General features: G+C 46.6%; 1 protein-coding gene across 4 annotated transcripts in view; it reads right to left on the bottom strand.

The window, feature by feature from the left end:
• Positions 1-3,195: 3,195 nt before the first annotated feature.
• Positions 3,196-19,457, bottom strand: part of EIF4ENIF1 (eukaryotic translation initiation factor 4E nuclear import factor 1) — a 28,338-nt gene continuing 12,076 nt past the window's right edge. For 3 of the 4 annotated variants that reach the window (XM_032229035.1, XM_032229036.1, XM_032229034.1), the window contains exons 8-19: positions 17,745-17,880; positions 17,338-17,517; positions 14,869-15,095; positions 9,525-9,596; positions 8,904-9,099; positions 8,194-8,282; positions 7,186-7,325; positions 6,895-6,985; positions 6,465-6,594; positions 5,543-5,887; positions 4,761-4,925; positions 3,196-4,641 (exon numbers count right to left, since the gene is read on the bottom strand). In XM_032229035.1, the coding sequence (XP_032084926.1) occupies positions 4,412-4,641; positions 4,761-4,925; positions 5,543-5,887; positions 6,465-6,594; positions 6,895-6,985; positions 7,186-7,325; positions 8,194-8,282; positions 8,904-9,099; positions 9,525-9,596; positions 14,869-15,095; positions 17,338-17,517; positions 17,745-17,880 (2,001 nt within the window). In that variant the 3' untranslated portion in view covers positions 3,196-4,411. The remainder of the gene's footprint in view (positions 4,642-4,760; positions 4,926-5,542; positions 5,888-6,464; positions 6,595-6,894; positions 6,986-7,185; positions 7,326-8,193; positions 8,283-8,903; positions 9,100-9,524; positions 9,597-14,868; positions 15,096-17,337; positions 17,518-17,744; positions 17,881-19,457) is intronic. The other variant, XM_032229037.1, reaches the window with a different exon arrangement.

The raw sequence follows: 19,457 nt of genomic DNA on the forward strand, positions 1-19,457 counted from the left end.
GAAGAACCCAAGCGTCCAAAGTTGACTGTTCCCATCGGTGGATGAAGTGTTTGAGATGCCCACCAATGGGAATACCAACCTGGGAGTCAGCGGTACCGATGGAAAGGTCAGTAACCGGCTCCTCGTTTCCATGGCGGGATTGGGACTGCTGCTGTTGCTGCTGGGGCTGTCGTTGTTGTCTTGATTTATCTCTATACCCAGACCTGTCCTGGGTTCTATCAGGACCCTGATAGTAGGTTCTGGGGTACTTGGGTCCAGCTGACCCCGAGTCCCCCCAAAAGGGCTGCCTACAGAAATAAGGTTGAGCCCTACAATCTGCTCAGCGTTGGACTGAGGGAAGAACCTTCTTCTTATCCCAATTCTCAATGAGAATGGAATCTAACACCTCACCAAAGAGCTTCCCCCGTTTAAAGGGGGAAGAAGCTAAACGCCATTTTGAACGCAGATCGGCTCGCCAGTGGCAAAGCCAAAGCAAACAACGGGAGGTGCAGTAGTAGTCATAGCTCTGGATGCAAATTTGGCTGCGGCCAATGTGGCATCAGCAGAGAATTCTAAGGCCGCCACCAGTTTGTTGACATCCTGGTGGAGATGGACGTCCTCAGGGGACAATCTAGCCTGCAATTGTCTAAGCCAAACTAGCGATGTCCTATTGAAAAAGGACGCAGCCATGGCTGCCCTAATCGCCCATGAGGCCGCCTGATGTTTCTTGCGGAAGGTCTGTTCTGCCTTGCGGTCCTCAGACTTCAAGCCTTCAGAAGTATCTGAAGGGACAATGGCAGGGGAAGTCAAGGTTGCTACGGGCGGATCCACAGACGGCAACTGAAGGAGCCCCTCCAGGTCTGGACCTGGACCACACAGGCATTTGTCATTGTTACTTGGCGGGGGAACAGCTGCTGGTTGAGCCCACTGCCTCTGAATCACATCTAAAAACAACTTAGGTGAAGGACTGACTTCCTGTTCCTGAACCGGTTTCGCGAACAGACATTCCATGGAATCAAGGCCCAAGGAGGGTTCAACTGGGGCTCCCTTGTTGTCCATGTTAGCTGTGGCTCTGGCTTTGTATTTGTATTTTGTATTTTATTAATATTTGTAGGCCGCCCTTTTCCCTGAGGGGACTCAGGGCGGCTCACATAAAATCAAGGGAGGGGGAAGACAAACATTAACAGAGAAACATATAATAAAATATTCAACAACATACATTCTTCATTCGGGAGGGGCAGCTAACCTTGTCCCCAGGCCTGACGGGCTAGCCAGTTCTTAAGGGCTATGCGGAAGGCCTGGACGGTGGAGAGGGTACGAATCTCCACGGGGAGTTCGTTCCAAAGGGTCGGGGCTACTACTGAGAAGGCCCTCCTCCTTGTAGTTGCCAGCCGACACTGGCTGGCTGATGGAATACGGAGGAGGCCTAATCTATGGGATCTTATTGGTCGCAGGGAGGTAATTGGCAGAAGGCGGTCTCTCAAGTATCCAGCTTTGAATAGTAAGGATTTAAACAGCCGGCCTGAATGGGTCACCGGGAAGGGGAGTGTCCTGGGGCCCACTCTCATCATCAGACAATTCTTGATCCCCTTGTTCTTCATCACCCAAAAGTGAGTCCTCGCTATGGATGGATGATAAAAGGAGGAGGAGGAGAGTCCCTAACACGTCCTGAAGTAGACCTGGAGGAAGGTCTCATGCCTTTAAACCTCCTGCGGAGTTCGGATTCCATCCCTTGGAAAATGGCTGCAGAAATGAGGTCCCCGAATTCCCTGGGGAGGCTCATGATTTGACCATCCTCCCCACGGAGCCCCGCAGCAGTGGGGGTAATGGTTGCCTCAGGAGGAGCATGCCTTCCTTCTGGGGTGGATTGCCTGGCTTGGGAACTTGGTGCCATGCTCAAGTCAGAAGCACATGGTGTGGATCCCGGATGCAGGCTACATCCTCAGCCAAAAGGCCCTGCACATGGATGCTATCAGGGAACCAATCCCTGGTCATGCGCAAAGGGGACCCTTGAGTAGGCAAGGAGGGTAGGCCCTCCAATTGTAATGGTGATGGGGTGGGTGGGAGAGGCTGCATCCCATGCTGTCTGGCCTTTGGCGGAGTGCTTGCTCAACGCCTGGTGTTTGTCCTTCGTGCCCTTATCGGCAGCTGTCGATTTGGATTTGGCCCTGGATTTATTAGTCGCGGCCCTGGTGGTAGCTCTCTCTACCCTGGGCGACGGGGAAGCAGCTAAAGGGGAACTCCCAGGGGAGATACCTTCCCCAGAGGGCAAGCCAGTGGATCACTCCGCCATAACTAGCAAGGCACAAGTGGCAAAACAGGTAAAGGGACAGGCAAACCTGACTGGGGCCCCTGCGATCCTAGTGCTCAAGAAGGCTGAAGTGAGGTACCCACAAAGGTTTCCGCATCCACGGCAAAGGTTTTGAACCAAGTGTGCAGAGTGAGATCTCAATCACGCTTGTGATCAGCTCGGCAGTTTGCTCGCAATGAGATCAACTTGCAACCAAAATGGCCGATGCAACAGATCAGCTCGTTTAGCACCAAAGGAAACAGCCAATAGCTGCGCAGTAGAGGGGCGCGCTTGGCGACAACAGTCAACGGCCGGGAATTAGCCAATCAGCCAATGAGGGCACTTAACAGCTTTTGCATAGCCTGCGCCCACAGAATTCAAATGGCAAACGACTAGAGGATGGCAGATCAAGCCTCTGAGCATGCCAAAGCGGAGCCTGAGAACGGCACACCGAACTCACAGCCGCACAGTAGTGAAACCTTGAGGGCTGTCCTGAAAACGCACAGCTGTGTTCAGAAAAACGCCTCCTCTCCAGAGAGGAAATTCGTAGCGGCGGTTCTAACTGGCGGACCGGGGAAACCAGCACACTTAGTAAAAACAGCCTGGAAAGAAATGATTAATAAACACACAACAAAATTACCCAAAAGGAAAATCCAAAGGAAGAGGAAATCAAGTAAATATGAGGAGAGAAATGTGATTACGTCTCGCTAGGCAAACTGAATTGAAAAAAACTGATCAGCCAAGTGAAAATGGAGGCGTGGCCAAATTTCTTCAATTCAGTCTCTAGGCAAGCAGACCGAAATTAACCCATTCCTTTGAATTCTCTAAGCAGCGCACTGAAGCAGCGCACAAAAATTTTGTTTTGGTTTTGGTGAAGTCAAATTTCGTAAACATGCCCCTACATCCCTTTACACAGAGTCAGAAAGCTCATAGAATTTACTTTATTTACAGAAAGAATTCTGGGGAAGTTTTCATTTTTAAAAAGTGATGTAACAATCTTACAGGGGCAACACCCGTGACCACTTCTGCTGACTAAGTTCATGTTACAGAATCTTCAAGTGTTCAGTCACTGATGGCCCACAGAGAGGTCATGGCACAATTTATAGGACATTTATCTAAACTGATCTGGGTCATCAATGCTAACACAGCATGCCACCAAGTGGAACAATTCAGGATTGGATTGGATTGGGTCTGAAGGTGTCTGATTTAAGGCTGTTACTTCACAGCAGAACAAATTGCTGTAACTGCTAGCAGTTGTAGACATTCAAGGGTAGCTATGTCTGACTTTCTAGTGAACAGCAACACTGAAGATGCACCACGCTGCAGCAGAGATGACAGTCAGGTGCAAGGTCTATGGTACTTAAATTTGTGTGCCGTTATGAAGGGTATCATCATTTTGCAACCCATTTTTCAGGTGCTTTAAGATCTCATCACAGTAATTTCTTTTCCTCTGCTCTGCAAAAATATACAGTATGTACCTAGTGGCCTTTCCCCACTTTTGTGACTTGCCTAGAACAGAATGCAGAGGAGTAAGACCGGGATACACAAGAGGCAAAGCCATGTCAGCCTGGCTCACGCACAATTGACTTCTGCGGCACCTTTAATACACATCCCACATGTACAGTGAATAGATCCAAACCAGAGGCACACAAACTAAAGCTTAACTTTTTACTAGCTACTCTTATATGTACAGCTGTATAAGTTCAAAAAAGCTCTCCCGTGGATATATACAAAAATGATGTTCATACATTGGTCTGTACATAGAATTTCCAGTGATGAACCCTTAAGGCTGACACCTCTGTCCCAAGAGGTCACCAGCACTTCATTCCTACATTTTTACAAAAAAAAAAAAGCCAAACAAAAAAAGTAGATGCTTCCAGAATTCTTCTGGTACTGTCTCGCATCCAAGTTTTTTCAGGGTTCACTATTCAGTCTATAATAAATCCTTTCAATCTTGATGTAGACATGGAAGCAGGGCAGGCGGCACGTGCTTTTAGTCACCCCAAAAAGAACTCTGCACCAAGTGCTGAAACCAAAGCACCCCAAAAGAAACAGGAGAGAAGCACGGCAGAGGCCAGCTGCCCGAGGAGAGACGGCTCTTGTCAGAAGCAGCACAGATCCTGCTCTCCAAAACGAGGCTGTTCACTGCCGGTATTCCAGCTCATCCACGCTGATCACTTTGGAAGGCATGGATGGGAGAGGCTGTTGTAAGACGTCAGAACCAAACCACTTCGCGAGACCTACGGGAGAGCTACTTCGCTGGGCAGTGGCACGATGGTCAAGCTGCGAGTGCATATGAGGCAGTCCAGTTCGAGAGGACACAGGGGGAGGAGTGGTTTGCACCCCGACAGCAGATCCTTGTGTACCGGCGCCTGAAAGAGAGAGAGAGAGAGAGGCCAACCACCTTGTGTTATAGATCTGGGATGAAGGTGGTGCATGACTGGCCTTGGCAAAAAGAACATTTAGAACTCCTCAAAGGGAGGCCCATTACCTGAGCGCTGTAGTTGCTGCTGCATCATTGCCAGCTGCAAAGGTGTCGCTGAGCGAGGATTCAAGAGGGGGTGACCAGCTGTGGTTAACGGGTAGCATGGTTGACCAAGGAGGGGAGCAGGTACTCCCTGCAGGTGAGACAGGTCAACCCCAGGAGGAATCATACCTGTTGAATGGAATCGTATTGTTTTTAAGCAAGGACCTTCCACACTTAGCACTTTCACATTGGTGCCTCTCGGGGGGGGGGGGGGGGCTCCCAACAAGACAAGGATGAAAGGAAGCAGCACTCCGGAACAACCCTCTGTGAGCTGAGAGTGGCAAAGTTCTTAACTGCTGCCTTGTCAGTTTCAGAAAGTTAAACATGAATCATCCACAGCTGCTGCATCACAAGGCAAATTCAGCAGCTTTAGCTACTTCCTGGTGGTTATGAACATCAGCAGTCTGCCTCCACTATCACAGCCCTGTCAGAAAGCATGGCACGCTAGTAGAGAACAACAGAAAACACTGGGCTCCCTACTGGACGCAGCTGCTCAACTTTTATACCACTCACACAATTTCCAGGTATAACAGAATATATAAGCTAAATGCAGTAACTACTCTTTTGAGAAAACATACTCCTAACTTGCAGTAAGATCAAAAGATTCTGTGCGTGTGAGTGTGTGTAAATGTGTGCTAATCTTTCTGCCTTCCAGCAATGCCCGAACAGCCCCATCTAAAAAGGATGGGCACCAGGGCTGACGGGTCAACGAGGCCCCTTCAATCAGGAGTGAAGCTGGAGCTTACCTGCTTGCAGCAGGGGAGGAAGGTGCTGTGGATGGATGCCTTGTGCCAGCATCCTCTGGACTAATCCTGGGGGCAACTGATGAGCAGGTCGTACCATTGGAACGTGAGGAACCAGGGGAACTTGGTGGATTGGACGGAGGAAAGTGTTCCCTGGAACTGGAGAAGCCATTGTAGGAGTTTTCCTCCCAGAAGACTTTGGCCTGTAGTCCTGCTCTTTGGTGCAACGGTTGGCTTGAGAAAGTGGGGTGGGACACGTGGAACGCTGCAGGGATGTTAGTTTGGGAGCTACAGAGGGCGAGTTCTCTTGATCGACATGATCAGTGGACCTGGATAGCAAAAGACTCTCTGCAGAGGAACACAAAAGAAGTCAAACTCAACCATCATGGGCAATGGCATGATCTACCCTCTTCTCAGAGTGAAGAAATCTTCTTTTCCCTTGGAAGTCAAGGGAAAACAGGAAGGAGGGAGGTCAGCTCAAGAGCACAAGGACTCCAGGCGTGCTTGCAACCCTCCCTTGCCTAGAACTGCAGTTTTGTGCTGTCCCATTTTTTCATTCTTTGGGTGAAACAGTAGGAAGAAAAACAGCTGGGTTCTCTGGCTGTAAGGAGATCTAGCGTGTGGACAATTGTCTTGTTGGAGGAGGAGCCAGAGGGATAGTCTTGTTCCCAAGTCCAGGAATAATTTATCAATATATCAAAGCATTCCTGGAAGTCTGGAGATGTTATTTGCTTAGTGCCCATAATCCCTCTAGATCTTGAGACAATGGCCAAGGCTACCAAGAGCTCTCCTCTTAGATAAAAGTCCCCTTCAGAAACTTCTTAACTTTAGGAAGACCAATGGTCAAGAGTTTCATATGTGCTCTTCCTTTCTAGAAGTGGCTTTTAGGAATCATTTCTCTTTACACAGATCTGAGCAAACCTACCTTCTGTTGTCCTCAGACCTTCTTCTCTCTCACTTGATTTCAACTTGGCTGCATGGGGCTCATCTTTGCTCTTGTCTTTGCTTTCATACATCTTGCGTATCACTGAGGTAGGAGTAAAGGAAGGAGATAGCTGCAAAAGCATAAACCAACAATAAATATTTAACATATTTGTCCCCAAATAACCAGTTTTGGTTATGTTTATGGGCCCAATATATGCAATAATAATAATCTAAGACAAACAACATAAATAATCAGGGTGAATTAGAATGAAAAATGCTGCCAGCCCTCTCCCCTCAATCACACTACGGAAATCTGTCTTCTATTTGTTTGAACTTTTCAAATTACATCCTTTTTTTAATCTTGCATCTATCATATAGAACTTGAAAGCAAAAAGCTGCCACATTTTTGCAATGGCTGGTGTGACACTGACCATGCTAGTGATGGAAGCAGCAGTGGTCGGAGGAGAAGAGGTGTTTCCTCGGAGCCCCAGAGAGGCAGGAGACTGAGTCATGCACGGCTGCCTATCAAACAGAAATTCATGTTAGAACATCTTTCTCGGCCTGCAAGGAAATAAAATCTTGGCTGAAGGTTTCCCAGCAAGGAATAGCAGATTTCTCCTCTTGCTTCCCTTTACTTTGAAAGTGGAGAAACTGAGGCAGGTGGGCAGGCAGTTTGACATTTGTCTAGCATTTCCAACTTCCAGTCTGAAATTTAAACTCACCGGTTCCTGAAGCCATCTCGGTTTTTATCCATCTGTAGTTTGCCAAAACCAGGTTGGTAGAAATTTGGCACTTGCATAGCTAAGTCATGTGGGAGAGAGAGACCTTCTAAGGCAGCTTGCTGCAACTCAAGAGGATTCATCTGAAATCAAGGAGGCTTCAATCAGCCAAGAACTGAAACAAGGGGCATTTTACTACTACTCTCTATTGGGACTGTGGATACTGGTCTTTAATGCCTTCAGATTTTGGCTATTTCACAATTTTCTATTACAAAATAGGCACACCACTCACTGCAGAGTGTCTTGCTACCCCACATTCTTGTTTCTCCTGCATTAACTTCATCTGGTGTATTGCAGGATTTACCTCCACTTAAGGGAGACCCCATGTGTATAGGTTAAATTAAACCAAGGCTACCTCTCAGAGCTGTGGCACTGTGAATACTATCAAATACAGTCTCTAAATATGTAAACAAGTCATTACATATTCTACTCTAAAGTAGGTTATCTTTTTCCCATTGCTTCTCATTTTTTGGATCCCATTAAATGAGGTTTTCCCCATTGTCATCATCCTCTTAAATAATCAGGAAAAAATGGTTATTGGTGTGTGCTTTTTGACATTCCACTCCTCCCAGCATTTTCTAAAACATTGGCCTCCCAGAGCAAAATGCTCTGACCTCCAGAATTAGGAAACGCATGGCAAATTATTCTGTATATAAATTCAGGAGGAACATTTTAGCTGCAATGTTTTCACATTGAAAATACAACATTTTACTCAGTTGGATGGAAGTGTTTCCTCTAGAGCAGGGGTCTCCAACCGTGGCAACTTTAAGACTTGTGGACTTCAACTCCCAGAGTCCCAATGCAAAGCTGGCTGAGGAGTTCTGGAAGTTGAAGTCCACAAGTCTTCCCAAGGTTGGAGACACCTGCTCTAGATCACAATGAATGGTTTTGGCATTGTGCTTCCACTCTCAAAGTCAACTGAGATGAAGAGGAGCCAGCTCCTTCCCTTACCTGAGCAGCAGTGGCAGCAGCTGGGCTCACCGGTTTTCGAATCCCCTGAAATGGATCAGTAAGCAACTGCTGTGCCCCTGGTCCAAAACCTAGAATAAGATCATGAGAAATTTCACCAATAAGACAAGAGCTCTTTCCTTGGGTGGAAAATGCAGTTTCTGTAGGATTTTGTTTGAAAACAAGCATTTTTCACTGGAGGAGATCAGAATGCCAGCCTGCTTAGTGAAACAGAATGAGAGCTACCGATTGCAGGAAACAGAAGTGGAAAACCTAGGACGTTTTAGCAATTAATTCTGGTAAGGATTACCCATTTGCTCAAGTAAATTTTTTTTAAACTATAATTCTGATGCATTAAAATGGTTAAACACACAGCAGTCGGCAGAAAGGCAAGTCTCACAGTCTCCGCCAATCACCCAAAAGCAACACACAGTGAAACCAGCCAAGAAGTTTCTTCTGTATTTGTGCTGGATATTGATCTAAACATTATTTAGAACCTGAGTCTGGCTTATTCCAATCAGAAATATTCAGCTACTCTGGACCTGCAGCCTATTGGGATGCTACAGCAGGATTCTGGGCGAAGGACTAGCTCAGGTAAATTCCACCCAGGTCCCATCCATTCTGTGAGTTGGCCTGACAGGAGGGTCATGCTTCAGACATGGACTGGCTACCATCTGAGTTACAGAAACTACCTGAGCAGGAACGTTTCTCACCAACTGGAGACGGGATGCGATGCCTCAAGTAGTCAGCTGAAGCAGCCCGAGTGGGAAACATCTGTGAGATGGGAGGCTGTGGTGGAGAGGAGGCTCTCTGGGAAAGGAGTGAGGGAACAGGCTCCAAGCCCCCCATCAAGGTGCTGAGGACATTGGAGGACGTCTGCCTGCAAGAAGGGGAGGGCCCCAGGATCTCCTTGGGAAGAACACAGCTCTTTTAAACCTCCAGTTATGCCTTTTTCTGACAGTATAATTACAATTCTCACCCATACTGTAGCTCTCTGCTTAGGGCATTGGAAACCCCTACCAATAAACATGCACCAAACAAACAGGTATTGAGGTGTTGGGGTCCACTGACGACATTTCAAACTCCTAAGAATGACAGTGGGAGGTGTGGAGAAGAAAGCTGTTCTAACACCACTCAGTCATATGCAGTCAGAGTAATTAAATCAGTCTTCAAGTGCTGCATTCTTAATTTACAGATGTTACATGATTATTATATGTCTTATGGACCATATAAAAAGTTTTTAGAATAATTAAAATGCTCTATTGATACTCTAACACTATAGCCAGAAATGTTTCCAACAGGAGTCTGAACGAAATAAGAGATTGTTATAATACCTGCAAGATATTCTTTGTAGCTGCCTGGCCCGGCATCTCAGAAGGCGATATTAGTGGGGTTTCAGAGGTTTGCTGAAAGGAAAACAACATGCCTGTGATCTCTCTCTTGCTAAAATTCACTGTCTGAACCAAACTCAACCAGTGTCCATCACCACATGCAAGGGGAAGCGCCCGTCAACAGATTAAGTTCTAAGTGTCTATTTTACCACCAGGTGTGTATCCACCAGACTCGGGCAATCCAAAGGTAATGGACGGGTTGCTCCCTAGCAGCCCAAATACATATTTGGTTGATTTAATCCAAAGTAACAAACCAGCACTATCAAACGTTTGGACAACATTTAGTAGTTGCTGATATGCCTGATTTGGATCTTAATACTTGGTTTGCATATGTGAAATTACTAATCAGGTCTTTAATTTAATAAATTTAATAGATTCTATTGATAACAAACCACAGAGGAAATACTTCTGCAATGTGTTTGCAGCTGAATTTGCCTGCTAGCAAGAGTCCAGATTAAACATTAAGGGAAGCCTTCCCTTCTAGGTTTTCAATTAATTTTTTAAAGAAAACATTAATATTCCTCCAAGTCTTCCTGTAACTATGCAAAAGCAAATGATGTCATCCTTTCGTTCTATAATATTGATTGTTCAATTATGTCAAGATGCAGACTTAAAATCCAAACAATTAAAGTTTATTGCCCATCACATTTTATAGTCGGGCTCTTAGATCAAGGTGTCAGCAGCCTTCAAAACCAGGCAGACCTCATTCCTTCAAACAGAGCAAGTTAACAAATTTATGTCATACTAACAAAATAATTTAATTTTGCCTCTTCTCTCTATTTTTAGTAAAGAAATATTTAGGGAGTCTCCAACTTCAGCTTATGGCACCTTTGGAATTTTGTAATAGTAGAATATAGTTTCAATTGTAATATATTTTCTGTGGCGGGCGCAGTGACAAGGATCAACTTCTCAGGAAAGCAAATGAGTGGAAATAATTTGCTCAAGAATCTCAATAAAAGGCAAAGGCAGGTCGTGAGTTGGGACTGCCATTTATTTGAATTTACTATACTTTTCACCACACATGATCCACTCATCCAGGTTCCTTCACTGTCTTTTAGGGCAGCGACCCCCAACCTTTTGGGCACCAGGAACCAGTTCCTGGAGAAAGATTTTTCCGTAGACTGGAGGGGCCCTTGCACTTTAATAAGATTTGTATGCCGCCCACTCCCTAGGGACTCTGGGCGGCTCACAACAAAGTAAAAACATTTAAAATATATAAAAAATACAATGTTAAAATTAATACAACATCCATTCCATCAGGTGGGGCTGGAGATTAATCAACAGCCCCAGGCCTGCCGGAACAGCCAGGTCTTGGTCGCTTTACGGAAGGCCGGGAGAGTGGTGAGGGTCCGGATCTCTGCAGGTAGCTCGTTCCACAAGGCCAGTGCAGCTACAGAGAAGGCCCTCCCTCGGGGAGCTGCCGGCCGGCATTGTCCGGTCGACGGCACCCGGAGGAGGCCCAACCTGTGTGATCTAATTGGTCATTGGGAGGTGAATGGCAGGAGGCGGTCTCTCAGGCAGCCAGGTCCAATACCATGTAGGGCTTTAAAAGTAATGACTAGCACCTTGAAGCGGGTCCGGAGACCAATGGGAAGCCAGTGCAGCTTGTGGAGGATAGGTGTAACATGGGTGTATCTAGGTACACCCATTATCGCTCGGGCAGCTGCATTCTGGACCAGCTGTAGTCTTCGGACACTCTTCAGGGGCAGCCCCATGTGGAGTGCGTTACAATAATCCATCTTGAGGTGACGAGGGCGTGAGTGACCATTCGAAGTGCCTCCCGGTCCAGATAGGGCCGCAACTGGTGCACCAGGCGAACTTGGGCAAAGGCCCCCCTGGTCACAGCCGACAAATGGTGTTCTAACGTCAGCTGTGGATCCAGAAGGACACCCAAATTGCGAGCCCTCTCCGAGGGGCGAATAACTTCGCTCCCCAGGCTAAGAGGTGGTATATCGGGACCATCCTTGGGAGGCAACATCAATAGCCACTTGGTCTTGTCTGGATTGAGTGCAAGCTTGTTCACTCCCATCCAGACCCTAACAGCCTCCAGGCACTGGCACATCACTTCAACTGCTTCACTGAGTTGGCTCGGGGTGGACAGATACAATTGGGTATCGTCCGCATATTGATGATATTTGATCCCGTGCCGCCGTATGATCTCTCCCAGCGGCTTCATGTAGATATTGAACAGGAGGGGGGATAGGACCGAATCCTGCGGCACCCCATAAATGAGGGGCCTAGGGGTCAATCTCTGTCCCCCAACCAACACTGACTGCGACCTGTCCAAGAGGTAGGAGGAGAACCACCTTAGAACGGTGCCTCCCACTCCCACCTCCCGTAACCGTCGCAGAAGGATACCATGGTCGATGGTATCGAAGGCCGCTGAGAGGTCAAGAAGCACTAGGATAGAGGAATGGCCTCTATCCCTGGCCCGCCAGAGATCATCGGTCAGCGCGACCAAAGCAGTTTCGGTGCCGTAACCAGGCCTGAAACCCGACTGAAAGGGGTCCAGATAATCTGTTTCATCCAAGGCCCGTTGGAGTTGAAAGGCCACCACCTTCTCGACAACCTTCCCCACGAATGGGAGGTTGGAGACTGGGCGATAGTTGTTCAAAATGGCTGGATCCAGGGAAGGTTTCTTAAGGAGGGGTCTCACCACCGCATCCTTTAAGGGGTGCGGGAAGGATCCCTCCCAAAGAGAGGTGTTAACAATCCTCTGGAGCCAGCCACGTGTCACCTCCCTGCTGGCTGAGACCAGCCAGGAGGGACACGGGTCCAGTAAACAGGTGGAGGCACTTACCGCTCCCATGGCCTTGTCCAGTTCCTCAGGAGCGACAAGTTGAAACTCTCTCCATAAAATCCGATCGATCAGGACCTTCCCCCGGCACCTCGGCTGGTACCGTCCAAGTGGAGTCCAGGTCCGTCCGAATCCGAGCGATTTTATCCAACAGAAACTGAACAAATTCCTCAGCTCTACCCTGTAGAGATTCGTCCGCATCCCTCCCTTTCAAGAGGGAGTGGGCTATCCTAAACAGGGTGGCTGGGCGCGATTCTGCGGATGCGATAAGAGCGGAAAAATGTGTACATTTTGCCGCCCATATAGCCACTAGATAAGTCCTAACAAAGGCTCTTAATTATGTTCGGTCGGATTCAGAGTTGCTAGCCCTCCAACGTCGCTCTAGGAGTCTCTTTTGGCGCTTCATCTCCCGGAGTTCCTCGGTAAACCAAGGAGCCCTCCTGGATCCACTGCTGCGGAGAGGCCGTAAATCCGCAATCCGGTTTAGAGCCTCCGCCGCCGCTATATTCCAAGCAGCGACCAAAGACTCCGCCGGACTGTGGGCCAGAGAGTCAGGTATCTCACCAAGTGCCGTCTGAAATCCCATAGGGTCCATCAGGCGCCTGGGGCGGAACCACCTGATCGGTTCCACCTCCCTACAGTGGGGGATTGGTTTCCGAAAGTCAAGCCTCACCAGGAAGTGATCTGACCATGACAGGGGTAAGATCTTCATGCCCCTCAAACCCTTGTTTCATCTGCTGCCTGCATCCTACAAATGGGGCTTCGCTTATTTGTATGGCCCGGATTCTGGCATGCCACAGCCCAGTGCCAGTCCATGGATCAGTGGTTGGGCACACCCTTTTCCTCATTCTCCAACCAACAGAGATTCTACCCATGCTGCTGGGGTGGGTAGGGTGGAGGGTACCCCTTCCCTGGATGTGTTCCAAAGCAGAACAGCTGATGAGAGGTTTTAATAGGAGGCTGGATTTGATGACCTCAGTGACCCTTCCAAATCAATGTTTCTGTGACTTAAGGTTGAACTCCTGGTGAACTAGGAGTTTGGAGGCCACCAACGTTTCATCTAAGGAGTCCACAAAGATCCACCAACCTCTACTGGGATGCAAGATTTGCTTTTCTTAATGATTCAAGGTGCCAGTTGGCATGTCTGAATAATCAAGGCAGTCCAAAAAGGCAGCAGCCATTGCAGCTATCAGGACAATATTCTCTCACCATTTTCAGCCTGAAATTCTCTCTGATCTATGCTCTACCCTCTCATAAAAATTATCTTGAATTCAAAGGATATTTATGCCCCTAGACTATTTTCAAAGGAGAGTTTTCTCCTCTTGAAGATCTACCAGCCAAACAACAAGAACACTGTTTCTGCAGAAGAACCTGGCAGGAGCTACAACTGAGAACATTTCTTTACAAAATATTGCATGGAACGAGACCTGCTCTTATCAACAGACTTAGTAATCGTAGACAGATCTCCTAAAAAGAGCACCATGAAGGATACTAGAGAATTTTGTTCAGTTTATGCATTATAGGCAGCTATTCTTTTTATACATGGTTTGTTGATACGACACAGCTGCCTGCTTCCTGGCATCAATACCAAAGCATTATAGCCATGGTTTACAAATCACAATGACTGGATTCATGTATCACACAAAGCCCCCCCCCCCTCCAAGCAAAGAATAGAGACAGCTTTGGGAGGTACAGTAGTGCAGCAGAGTCTCCTCAGACAGGACACATTTAACTGTACCTGCAAATGGGCGAGGATGTTTTTTCCCCTCTCATTCAAAACAGTTAGCAGTAGAATGCTCCACATTAGATCAAGCCAAAGTGCAATATACACTCTGGGCCACTTGCTAAGTGACATTTGCAGGACAAATTTTCCCCAGAATAAACATCCAATTCAGATGCAGGTGCAGTTACCTGTGACCGGGTGCCTCTCGCCCTGGGACCCTCCCCATAGTGCATCGGAAACCTGATCTTGTATCCTAGAAACAGGATTTGCTGGAGAAGGGATTGCTTTCTATCTAAGTGGATGCTAGTGAGTTTTTTATTTTTTTTAAAAAGTATAGTCACTGAGTCTACTCAAATGCTTAAGCATTATGACAGACCAAAAGGGAACTATCATCCCTGGTGGCAATGCTACCTTTATAGAGCATTTTTCCATGAACGTTGAAAGCCGCCTGGAGTAGCCTCTGAGCTGGGCAGTCATATAAATTTATCTAATAAATAAATTTTTTAAAAAAGAATAAAAGCTTCTACTTGGGAACACTCGATGCAAATACTTTTGCACCCAAACGATTAGATTGCCAGAGCATTTTTTTTAATTGCCAAAATGGGTGCTTTAATGCTGATATGCTAAAACAAAATGCTATGTGTAGGGAAATTGAACGTTTGTTATATAAATTATGCACGTTACACCTCTGTACCGTACGGGGGTCGTTCAGTAGGTAGCCCAAGATCTGGAGTGGTGGACTTGATAACCTTGGTCTCATTACTTACATTGACTTTGGGTTGTGAAGGGAGAGTTCCGCTTGCCTTCATGGTACTGACCAACTTGTTGAAGGCAGACATGTCCCCGTCTTTAAAGTGCCTTGAATCAGCCACATTTAGGGACTCCTCCATCCGCTCTGCCATTAAGGGGGCTGCAGTTTTCCCCTGCTGATCCATTTTCAGGCCTTTCAGGCCAGCTTCTACTTCCTCCACTGAAAGGACAACCCCTGAATGTGCTGGAGAAAAAAAAGGTGGGGGAGGAGGATGGATGATGAAGAACTAGGTGCAGACTCTACATAGGCTGTTAGAAGAGTTTATAAGCAGGTTCCACCTTTATTTGGGAGGACTATTAAAATAGTAGGGATTCCGAAGCCATGCTAGGAACTAACATTCAAGCCGCAACTGAATCTGAAATAAATCTTCCAGGGCATCTAAATAACGAAATAATCAAATAAGGGAGGGGATCATGCAGACCGAGGAAATCAATGGATTTTTCAATCATCAGGATGCCAACATTTCTGAATCTAAAGTGAAAATAATTAGGCAGCAAACAGGTTTGCACAAAAAACAACCAGCTATACATGCTCACAGTACACAAGCCTCACTGACACAAGCAATGCTTTACAACGGCACTTTTCAAGTGTATTTTACACCCCAAAACATAAGAGACATTGTGAAGTCTGCCAGTGGAGCAATGCACTTCTTGAACAATAATTTCTTCCAAGAATTTTTAATGGAAATTCAGTGCTGGTGTATTTGAACTATTGGGGCTTCTAATGTGTGATGCCGTGGGAGGGATTAAAGCAAAAACAGAAGGCTCACTGACACCAATGAAGCCTGCGTCATCTCACTCATTTCCACTTCTGAGCAGAAGCTCACACTAGGAAGCAAACACTCTGCTGTGCACTTTGCAATCCTTTGGGCTACACAAATACTAACTAGGGTGCAATTAAACTGTACTTATTTATCCAATTTCTATAGCAGCACATCTCACCAAACAAGCAATTCTGGGCGGTATACGTGTGCCTTGCATGTTTTGCTGCTAAGGAACACAGCGGGAATCCACGAGGTCTTCACAGTATCCATTCCTTTCCATGGGCCAGATAGGCTTGCTTCGGAATGAAGAATGATGTACGCCCTTACAGGACGGTACTTCCCAGTCTGGCTTTGAAAGACAGCGCTTCCATCCAAAAAGGCTTTTTCTATTCATTTCACTTTGGTAGGATGTGCAACTATCAGATTTAAGAAACAGCTATTTCTTCTCTTGCAGAAGCAGCCCTTGAATTGTCCTCTGCCTAACAATGGAGGACAGGGAGCCTCAAAGCAGCCATACAAGTGTGCCAGTCAAGAATTTTGCTTACAGGACTCTGCTGGTCATGAGGTCTGCTAGAAAGACAGCATCTGTTTGGAGGCCCGGCAATGGCTGGCAAAGGCCAGCCAGAGTCCCACTAAGAGCAGCTCGTCTTGGCCAAGCAATTCCAGGCACAAGGAGATAAGGGAGCCCTGAAGCAGAAGGTCCCTTTGGCCCGGGTTTCCTCACAGAAATCCTCGGACAGATAAACCTGGTGACTGAGGGGCACCAGCATCCATGGAAGGAGAGGCCTAGTCCCATTTGTTGCCCCCATCTTTCAAACACACTCAGCAATACTTCAGTAGGAAGCCTGGAGCCTGCAAAAAAGGCTCAGGGTTTATTTAGCAAGGTGCTCCTGTTGCAGGACCAAACCCTCCATTTTCCAGCATGCACATTCATTAGCCAAGCTGCACAACAAAAATAAAAGTTTTGCTCTCCACGTAATTTGGAAGCCACAAAGCAAAAATGCAAACAGGCCTTCAGCACCGGGCATAAGCCTGTATCTCTTTCAAGTGGCCAACAGACTGTGTCCTGAAAGCTGGCCGGGCTGTTTGGATGCCCTTATGCCACATGCAGGTCTTCCATGCCAGTTGCTCACAGTTTGTAAAGGTGGACCTCAATAATCAGCAGGATGGGATTCCAGCAGGAAGACTTAAGAGCTAAACCACCTCCTTGTGCAAGTCTTGTAAGCATGGCTTGCCACTTCATGTGCTAGTATCCCCTCCCCCCTTGTAAATGTTCCTGTTTTATAGCAGATCCAGAGTAACCTCAGGTAGCTGCTGAAGCTTTACTAAAGCCACTGAGGTAGTTGAAGCTGGAAGCAACTTTGGCAACAGCTTATTTATTTATTTATTTAGCCCATGGTATTGGCAAGAGCTGCTCAAGAGACAAGCACCCAAGTGCTCAGTGGTTTCATCATAGCCTTAGATGCCACTCCGGCCCGGGGGGAGCTTCACCCACACCAAGAGGCCCAGGCCAGGCAGTTAAGTGCAAGTCCACAAATACCCCGGAAGACTCCTAAAGTGAGCCTTAGCACTTCCTGCATGGAAAGGAAAACTTGGCCCTGAGGCCTGTTTTGTTCAGAGGTGCCCGAAGGCAGAGGTACAACAGCAGAACGGAAGACTTACTGCTCTCTCTCAGCTTCTCCTTGTTGGCTGAGAGACTTGAGAGGAGAGGCTTTAAGTCCACTTTAGCTTTCTGTAGCATCTCTAAGATGTCCACTTTGTTTTCAGAATGATCTTCCAAAGGAATAGGAGCAAAGTAGTTTCCAGAGTTCTGACCAGGGGACAGAATGCCTTGCTCTAGACCTGAAACAGTAAAAACCAGGACTGCCTTGTAAGTTTTGCGGCTAAGTAACACCATGGGAACCCAGCAAGACGTTCACAGGCTGCAACAGCAATTTTCAAGACATTCTTTCCATGGGCGAAATGCGACCGCTTTAAAAGGAAGAAGCAACCAACAACATGAGAAACTCACAATCCTACAGCTCTCTACAAGGCATGGAATGGTGGCTGAAAGGACAAGACACAGTTACCTGCCAATCTCTCCAACTCTTCATGGGGTGTAGATCTAAGACTACTTGAGCGGCTTCCAGATCGACTAGGATTAGAAAACCAGCGGCTGAACCTACTGGCAGACACAGAGCCTTCCCCCAGCACATCTTCTATCATCTATAGCATGAGGGGAAAGGAATATTATTTCAGACAGTGACCAAACAAAAGTCTGAGAATTGTGAATAAGAGGTAGCACTTATTATTAAGCCCTGCAAAATCCTTTCCCCTGTACCAGATGGCTGCTTCCTGAATTTGTGACTCTCAACTGTCCTAACTGTCTATATTTATTATATAAATCATATAATAGCGACTGGCTGCACCACCTGACAACCCTAGCCCAGGACCGAAAACAGTGGCGTCAAATTTCCATGGAAGTCGCCTATACCCACGATGGGTGAAGAGGCGTCAAGTACAAGTACAAGTAAGTACAACTGTCCTAAGCAACTTTCTCTTCCTTGTCTAAGCAGACATACAAGATGGATACCAGTCGTGTCTCTTTTCTAAAATTCCCTCCATTTATGTGCTTGATTCCAAAGGCATTTGGTTCAACAGCTTGCATTTCATGTTTCAGCTGCAGAAACAGGACACTTTTTAGAAGTCCATGAAGGTGTAAAAACAGGATTTTCAATCCCATGTTTTATCACCCTATCAAGCATTCTATGCACCAAAGCTATATTTGTTGAGGAAAGAAATGGGAGTCATTCTGCTTCCCATTATATCTTATTACAGAGCTATTGAGATGATAGTTGAGCCAAACAGTTAATATGGTTTGTTGTTCTCTACGTATCTGGATCAACTATCCAAAATGACCTGCCAAAATACAGCACAACCAAGAGGCATTTCTGAGTCCACATAGGACATCTAACCAAAGTTTGGATCACATTCTTCTGAAGCCATTTTCCTTTAACAGGGACACAGACATCCCTGCCAACCACTCACAAAGAGAAGCTTGCACCATGGAGACATGATCCTTACCTCTTAACTACCTTGTTTTTCTACACCGACAAGCAGCTGTTAGCCCAATGTGTAAAACTTAACTAGTATTATCTCAGCTTTGGGTTTGTATTATTTGAAGTTCCCATTTAAGCCAGTTTGTTTATGAAGGGGAGGGACAGCAGAATTAACTGGAGGCGCTGCATGTGGTTGCCAAGTGGCATTCTCATATCCCGTGTCATGTCCATTTCAAAGAAAGCTTCTGGCTCCACAAAGATACCCAAGGGATTCTCAGAAAGTTAGAATGTGAGTGGCTACTTTTTAAAAATGTACCAACACAGAAAATGATAGGAAGTATCCTAGAGAGCTTCACTTGGCAGAGGGCAAAGAAGGTTCGGAGACCAATTTTTATTATAATTTTTTTTGTTGTACTTTTGATCCCTTCCCACTACTTAAATTCTTAGCACTACCCTGCATTTAGGCCAGGATTGTATTCATCAATGCAGATATAGGATTTTTTTTAAGGAAACCAATTTTAGCTTTGCTATTCTGATTCACGTAAGACTTGGTTAGGCAGCAACCAAGGTACTGGAAAGCTTTTGACTTGAAATGCTACAAAACAAAACCGGCGACAGCTGTTCAGGGCCATCTGGGAAATGGATTGCTCAGTCTGAGCTCAGGGAAGGCTCGAGTGCTCTGGACATGCCTGGAACCAGTCAGCAGTGATTAGTCTAAAGTCAGCTTTTCCGATGTGTTCATTA

The sequence above is a fragment of the Thamnophis elegans genome, chromosome 13, assembly GCF_009769535.1.
Source record: "Thamnophis elegans isolate rThaEle1 chromosome 13, rThaEle1.pri, whole genome shotgun sequence".
Classification (NCBI taxonomy): Eukaryota; Metazoa; Chordata; class Lepidosauria; order Squamata; family Colubridae; genus Thamnophis; species Thamnophis elegans.